We start from the raw sequence: 7,665 nt of genomic DNA, 5'->3' as shown, positions 1-7,665 counted from the left end.
CGAGAGAGGGGCGTCTGGGTCAATGTTTTAATGGCTATCAGGCTGACCGATTAACAGTCCATCGCTCTCTCTCCAAGGGTCCTTGCCAGAGTCCCCCCTCACATGTTGGCCCGCTCCCTCTGCAGGCGGGAATTGTAGGCGCGGGAAACCGTGTTCCAGGCGTCCATGTAGCGGTCCATGCACATGGCGATGCACTTCTGCGGGGGGGGGGGGAGAGTAGAGGAAGGGTCAGCAAGGGGGAGGCGGGAGGGGAGCAGCAGGCAACTCACCCCCCCCCCGAGGGGCCTTTTGGGCCGCAGGGCTCACCTGCTCCGAGTTGTCCAGGGAGCTTCCGGGCTTCCCGATGCATTTCCTGAAACACTTGTCGGTCATCCTCTGCGCGGGGAGGGGGGAGAGAAGAAGTCACCGGGGGGGAAGGAAGGTCAGCCGCCGCCACCCCAGCCCCCCCCCCTCCAACCGCCGAAGGGTTCAGGATGAGGGGGGGGAGGGGCGGCCCTGGGAAAGGGGGCGGGGCCGCCGGCAGAAAGGGCCCCTCCCCCACCAGCAGCAGCCTCTCCCGGGGCTCTCCGCAAAAGGCCCCGACGGGAGAGCACAGTCGCCCGCGGGATCACGGGCCCACTCCGGGCCTCCTTTAGCCTCCGACCTCAAGCGCCGCCGGTCCGGGATGGATGGCGCCCCGAAGGAGCCCCGGCCCACCAGACCCGCCGCCGCCGCCGCCGCACGAGGGCCTCGCGGGACCCGCCGCAGGGCCCGCAAGGCGGAAGGCGGCGCCTCCTGCTCACCTGTAGCAGCTCCTGCGCGTTGGCCACGGCGATCTGCACCTTGACCTGCTCCATCAGCGCTCCCGGGTCCAGCCGGCCCGACGACGCCCCGGAGCCGAACTCGCCGCCCGCCGCCATCCCGCGCCGTCCCAGGAGTCTCCGCGACCGCTTCCGCCGGAAGCTCCGCCTCTTCCGAAGCCGGGCTTCCGGTCGCGCTGCCCGCCCGCCCCCGCTCGCGGAGTCCTCGGGCGCCCCCAGCGGCGGAGGGCGGGAGGGCGCGCAGTCGAGCGAGGGCTGCCGGCCAAGCGGGTCCCGGTGCCGCCGGGTGCCAGGCGGGGTGCGAGCGGTCAGGTGGGCCCGGGCGGCAGCCCTCCCGCCTCCGGGCCCGTTGCTGGCCGGCAGGTCCTGCGATGGGCGTCAGTAGCTTTGGCCGCGTTGAGTCCCGCGGGGCGATTGCAGGCTCCGATAATAGCAATTGCACTTCTATAGCGCTTCATGGCGCTTCTACAGCCCTCTCTGAGCGGTTTACAGAGTCTCTGGCGCCCAACAACCTGGGTCCTTATTTTCACCCGCCTGGGAAGGACGAAAGGCTGAGTCAACCTGGGGCCTGCCGGGACTCGATCTGCCAAACTGCAGGCAGCCGGCGATCAGCAGAAGTAGCCCGTAGTCCTGCACTCTAACCACTGCGCCCCCCCCCCCGCGGCTCTTGTAAAGGGGAAGCCCTGCAGCTGGGGGTTGAATTACCGGGGAGGGGGCTCCCTTTGCGCCCTCTGGGCTTGGCTGTTCTCTTGCAGGGCTTCCCTGACCCAACTGGGCAACATCACCAGCGCTGGCAGGAAGGAAGGGAGGGAGGGAGGGAGGGAGGGAGGGAGGGAGGAAGGAAGGAAGGAAGGAAGGAAGGGCTTCCTCTAGGCTCATGTCCTTGCTCCCTGGGGTGGGTTGGGGAGGGGTCTTAAGAGATTCTTTGGTCGGGCTGTTTGCTGTCAGCTGTTTGGCAGATCCCGGATTGGGGAATTGTTTCCTTCTCGATTGTTGCTCTTGTGTTAATGTTGGAGTTTAGTCTCTGCTCATCGTTGCCAGCTTCCTTGTGGGAGAAAAACACCCTCCAGCCCCCCCCCCCCCAAGTCCCCTCTCTCAGCCCCCCCCCCCCCCGCTTGCCTTTTTCAGTCCAGGCGTTTCTGCTCCACGATTGTGTTCCGCCCCAGTTGCGCTTTTCAGAGCCCGAAGCTCTGTTGGAGCCGCCTCTCCAAAGGGGGTAGCCAGAGAGCCCCAGGCGGGACCGCAGATGAAATGCATGACATGTTTGGATTAATATAGCACTGGTCGCCTTATTTTTAAACCCTTTCCTAATGCGCCACTGAATGCTGTATCAGCAAAGTTTTTAGGTTTTCTTATCCTGCCTTTATTATTTTTATAAGTAACTCAAGGCAGAGAACATGACTGATACTCCTTTGTCTTATTTCCTCCACATCAGCACCCTAAGGTAGGTTAGGCTGAGAGGGAGTGACAGGCCCAAAGTCACCTGGGTGGCCTTCATGCCTAAGGCAGGACTAGAACTCAGAATCTCCTGGTTTTTAGCCTGGAGCGTTAAATACTAAACGGAACTGGCTCTTCTTGAATTCTCCATTTTGACCCCCAGATCAGTTTGCCTGTCAGTTTCAGACCCTCTCGGTGCATATGTGAAGATGGGGCAGGGAGGGTCCCCAAAGTGCATTGCTTTACACTTACTTACGTTAAGCTACATGGGCTCGCAAACTAGCTTTTCATCCAATGTAAACTAATCTCTGTGTGTGTGTGGGAGAGAGAGGGAGAGAGGGAGAGTGTCCTCCAGTTTCACCCATAGGCACTCACAAGCGGGGCAGAGTTAATCTATCCATGGAAAATCATGAAACATCCAGCAAGCCAGAAAGGAAGAGCAGAAGGCGGATCTGAGTCGACAAGGGGCTGGTGGCTGGAGCTCAGCTGCCCACGTGGTCCAAAGGAAACTGGCATGCTGGAAGATGTCCCTCTGCTTGGCTCACACGATGTCAGAACCACAGGCACTGAAGCAACCTTGGTGTCACCAGAGGAGAAGCGACCAGACTTGAGCACGGACGTTCCGAGGATCAGGGATGGGAGCTGGGTCCTTCACGTCAGATCTTCTGGGCGGAGAAGAAATGGAGTCGCCACCGTGAGTAACCAACCAGCTGATTCAGCTGGTGCTCAGCTGCAGCCCCTGGAACTGTGCGTTGCTCTCAGTCCGAAGCCACACCACCCTGTCGGAGGCCCCTCCAGCCATTGGGGCAGAAGAAAAGCAAAAGCCAGACAGTTTGGGGTGATGTGCAACACCTGGTGGGCACCTTTTACTTGTGAGCGGTAAAAAATGGCATTGTAATCGTAGAGTAAAAAGGTAAACATGTATTTTAACATGTTTTAAACTGTTTTAATTATACATTTTGATGCTGTAGACCATGCATTCTTTGAGAGTCGGCAGCCAGAATAAATCTAGATGATGGTGGTGGTGGTGGTGATGGTGATGATGATGGTGATGGTGATGATGATGATGATGGACTAAAAATAATCTGTGAAATATGGGGGAAATTGTCCTTTGCACATGAAACAAAACAGGAGACACTGTTAATTCTGCCAAGAAAATGTAATCTTTCAACAATTTACAAGATGACTCTGCTACACGTCCATCACCGGATGGGCAAGACTGAAGTCAAGGGGACTTGTTACTTCGCAAGCAAAGAAGGAAAGCCTCTGTCTTGTCAACCATCCAGGCTCCAGCAGCTTCCAGGGCCTCAGTGGCCCCACTTGGTCTCAGGTGGAAATGTTCAATTGGGAATTGTCAGTGTACATCACACCCTTGGATAGCAATAGCAATAGCAGTTAGACTTATATAGCGCTTCATAGGGCCCTCTCTAAGCGGTTTACAGAGTCAGCATATTGCCCCCAACAACAATCCGGGTCCTCATTTCACCCACCTCGGAAGGATGGAAGGCTGAGTCAACCCTGAGCCGGTGAGATTAGAACCGCTGAACTGCAGATAACAGTCAGCTGAAGTGGCCTGCGGTACTGCACCCTAACCACTGCGCCACCTTGGCTCTTGGATGGCCCCCGGCAGCAGCTTCCTACAGAGGTTGAACAGCAGCAGGAACAACGTTGAACCTTGAGGTAACCCTGGAAGTGCTGATCACAACAAGCAAAAAAACCACACCGAAAGCAAGAAATAAGTCAGCTGCTGCTGCTGCTAGGAGAAATGACTGGAAAAGGGTGGAGTTTGGAAGAAAAAAGGCTACTTCTCACGTTTAGGAAGGTAGTAAGGAGCCAAGGAGCAGGGCAGACTGAAGGGCAAGGAGTCACATGATCCCAAGATTTAAGCAGGGAGATGCATCCAGGACCAAAAGGAAGATCGGTCCATGCCTTTGGCAAAGCAGCCCCTCGGTTTCCCTTCTCCCCCTCATCCTGCCTTGGAAAGATGGTCCAAGGTCTCTGAGGAGACGGGGAGCCTTGGACTCCAGCCTCCCTGGATGACCTCAGAGAGAGACTCTCTCTGCCCGCCTCCTTTCCTTCTTCCCCATCCTCTCCCATCTCCGGCTCCACCCGGGTTCTTGTCAGGTGTGCTCCTGGCCTTTCTCTTCCACCTGGTTCTCGGCATTGCCTTGGGGGGGCCCCTGGCAAACGGGAGCATCCAAGGGAATAAACGGCCCAAATAGCAAAATGTGAGAGGAGCCCTTGGAGACGGCCCTGGGATCATTCAGAAGAGGAGATGGCGGAATTATCAGAGTTGTTCCAAAACCCCCGATTTAGATTTCAAGGAAGCTGACTTTGCTCATAATAAGAGCTAGCGATTCACCAAGATAGAGAGAATGCCCTGCCCTCAGTCCGGCCTCCCCGTGTTCCATACCTTCGCCCTTGTGATTTCTCTCACCAGAGCAGAAGAATTTTGCATCCGTCCCTCTGAAGGAATTTCTCTGCCTGGAGTTTTCCCCCTGTTTCAGCTTCTCAAAATCCTGCTCAATCCGCATTTTGTTTTTTCAGAATGTTGTACACTCCCCCCCCCCATCTTCACATCACCTGCAAATTTAATTATTGTTGTTGTTGTTGTTTTCTAACCTTCAACCTCTTCCTGCTTGAAGCAGAGTCATCCATGCAGACTTCCGGGTTATAAGTCGTCAACCAATCCGTAGCCATCCAGGACTACCCCGTACACTTGGTCCGTGTACATTGCCAGCCGCACTACTTTCACACCATTGTGCAGTCAACTGAACTGGTCCCCCTGTTGCAAAAGAGGATGTTGGATTGATGTGACTTGATAAAACGGCCATCCAGCGGGCCCTGTGCACCAAGCGGGATCCATTTCTGACACTACCACTGTGGCCGTCCTGAGTTTCCATCTGTCTCTCTGCAGCCCAGATTTGGCTTCCAGGCCCTTCCTAAAGACATCCACCTTGGCTGAATTGCCTGCCTCCCAGCAGCTTCCTAAGACGTCAGCGATGCAGGTAGACAGGTCAGCCAGGGGGATCTATGCTCTCCTCCTCCTCCTCCTCCTCCTCCTGGCTGCCTGAACCATTGGCTGAAAGTATCCACGCCTTGAAGGGCCATCCTGGCTAAGAGAGGATGAGGGTCGCTGCTTCAAGAAACCTCCCTCCCTCTTCTCCAAGACTCAGCCCAGAAATTGTCATGGTGGATCACAATGGATTCCCATACCTCCCGTCTGCACGTCCGCTTGGCTGCATTAGGATCCCTGGTTCAACCCTCTTTCTTTCAAGGGGGCAGCCAGGAGATCAAGGGGGCACCGAGCACAAACTCACCATCATCCAGCCCCATGATCTGTTGGGGTCAACCTGCCGTCCATCCTTGAGACGTGGTGGGCAAAGGCAGGGCCCTGGTTGTCCTCCGCAAGGCTTTAAGAGCCAAGGTGGCGCAGTGGTTAAATGCAGCACTGCAGGCTACTGCTAGATCAGCAGTTCAGCGGTTCAAATCTCACCGGCTCAAAGGTTGACTCAGCCTTCCATCCTTCCGAGGTGGGTAAAATGAGGACCCGGATTGTTGTCGGGGGCGATATGCTGACTCTGTAAACCGCTTAGAGAGGCCTGAAAGGCCTATGAAGCGGTATATAAGTCTACTGCTATTGCTATTGCTTTAAGGCCTTTTGGCAGCCATTATGGAGGGTGGGGGAGACAAGCAGCCCGCCTTCCAGTGACCCCAGTGACGACCAGATGCTCCACAGCTGAGAGCTCGGTTGGTGAGGGCTGCTGCTGCTGCTGCTGAGGAGAAGACCACCCTACGGCCCAACAAAAGCCCTCTTGCAGCCCCTGGGTCTCCCTGGTTGGTCTTTCTGCGGCTGTGGAGGAGCCGACTCCTGTGCTGCCTGGGTGGGTGTGGCTGGGATTCCATGGGAACTGTGGGCTCCTCTCCTTGGCCCAAGTCATCCCTCAGAGCAACCGGCATGTGGTTGGAAGGCAGGATCTCCCCTTTGCTGGGGTCCGCATAGACATTGTCGGCCCTTTTCCGCCTCTGCAGAGCTGGTGAATTGGCTAGGATGTAAAATTTGAACACGGGGGACTGGCCGGGCTGCCCCAACACGGGTTCCACAAATTCCATTCTTCAGGTGCAACATCTGAGGGAACCCCCCACACACACACATGAGCACCAGTCCTGGGGAGCCCCTTGGCAGCAGCCTGTCAGTACAGCGCAGGCTGAGCAGAAGGGACAGCATGTTCACAATGAGGAGTAAATATTCTGTTCTGGGAGCTGTTTGGCAGCCACTGTGTGTATTTGAGGAGCAGATTCCACTGTTTTGCCATTCTGCCTTTGAAAGAAGGAAAGCACAACTCGAAAGGAGGTGGGGTGATGAACTCCCAAATGTCCCTAAAATATAGTTAATGCAGATGACATAAAACGGGAGGGGCTGCCTAATAAGACAGAAAGGAGGGCCCAAGCAGTGTGGGGGGAGGGGAGGGCGCCCTGCCCGGTCAGCTTGGAAGGATTTTTCCCTGCCCACTGAAGGTTGAAGGGGCTGCAGGAAGGGCCAAAGTGGCGTCCACGAAGCTGATCTCTCCAATCAGGGAAGGGGAGCGGCACCTTCTTTGTCCCATCCTGAGGAAGCCCCTGGCTCTCCTCCCCCTCCAGGAAACGGATCCAGGAAAGGGCCACGAGGACCGTGAGAGGTTGGGAGAGGGGGAAAGCGCCTCGAGTCTTCCCTTCGCCCCCTCCACAGTATGTGGCCACTCTAAGCTTCAGGGATCATCTGGCCCAGAGCTTCCCAAAAGCCCGGAGGAAGCCCAGCCCGGGCTGCCTCTGGGTTCCCCTCCTCCAGGGAAGGGAGCATTGGTGACGGGCAGGCGGCTGCCCGGGGCAGCCTTGGAGAGCGAAGGTGAGGACCTCCTTTGTCCAAACGGGGATCTCTCTCCCGCTACCCGCACCGCCAGTGGTCAGCCTCTACCCCGCCCCCAGCCCGCTTCCCTCCCTTTCTTCGGGTCGGGCCGTTGGAAGGGGCGGGTTGTGCTGAGCCGGGCGGCGGACGAGACTCCTTTCTCAGCCGCGCAGGGCTCCTGGCGGACCCTGGCCCCGCGGGACTGCAGCCCCCTTGGACGTTTGAGGACGAGAGGGGCGCTTTGGCCCTGGTAGCGGTCCTTCGTTTCTTCCCTGGAGCCGTCGGCCGGGCTGGGCATCTTCGGCTTGAAGCCAGCGAGAGGGCCCCTGTGCCCCAGCGGAGGGCGGGCGGGCTGTGGGCTCCCGGTCCCCGCATCAGTTTGCCTCAGTTGGCGCGGCTCCAGGGTCGCTGCCCGTCAAGCGGGACCTGAGGTCGCGCGCCGCCCCTTTTGCTCCAATTCGGGGCGTCCTGTTCTGGCGAGGCGGCGCTCGAAACCTGCCACCGGCCCCGAACGGAATGCGCCGCGCGAAATGTCTCCCCCGC

General features: G+C 57.7%; 1 protein-coding gene across 1 annotated transcript; it reads right to left on the bottom strand.

Moving 5' to 3' along the window:
• Positions 1-9: 9 nt before the first annotated feature.
• TIMM13 (translocase of inner mitochondrial membrane 13) lies at positions 10-942 on the bottom strand. Its single transcript, XM_087703471.1, has 3 exons — positions 783-942; positions 307-375; positions 10-197 (listed from the first exon to the last, which is right to left on the bottom strand). Exons 1-3 carry the CDS (start codon positions 897-899, stop codon positions 99-101), a joined length of 285 nt encoding a protein of 94 aa, XP_087559597.1. The 5' UTR covers positions 900-942; the 3' UTR covers positions 10-98.
• Between the last annotated feature and the right edge of the window lie 6,723 nt (positions 943-7,665).

Source organism: Thamnophis sirtalis, unplaced genomic scaffold, assembly GCF_051295495.1.
Source record: "Thamnophis sirtalis isolate CommonGarterSnake01/CBP01778 unplaced genomic scaffold, rThaSir2_p1.2 scaffold_1, whole genome shotgun sequence".
NCBI lineage: Eukaryota > Metazoa > Chordata > Lepidosauria > Squamata > Natricidae > Thamnophis > Thamnophis sirtalis.
This window is presented reverse-complemented; position numbering and strand designations above follow the sequence as displayed.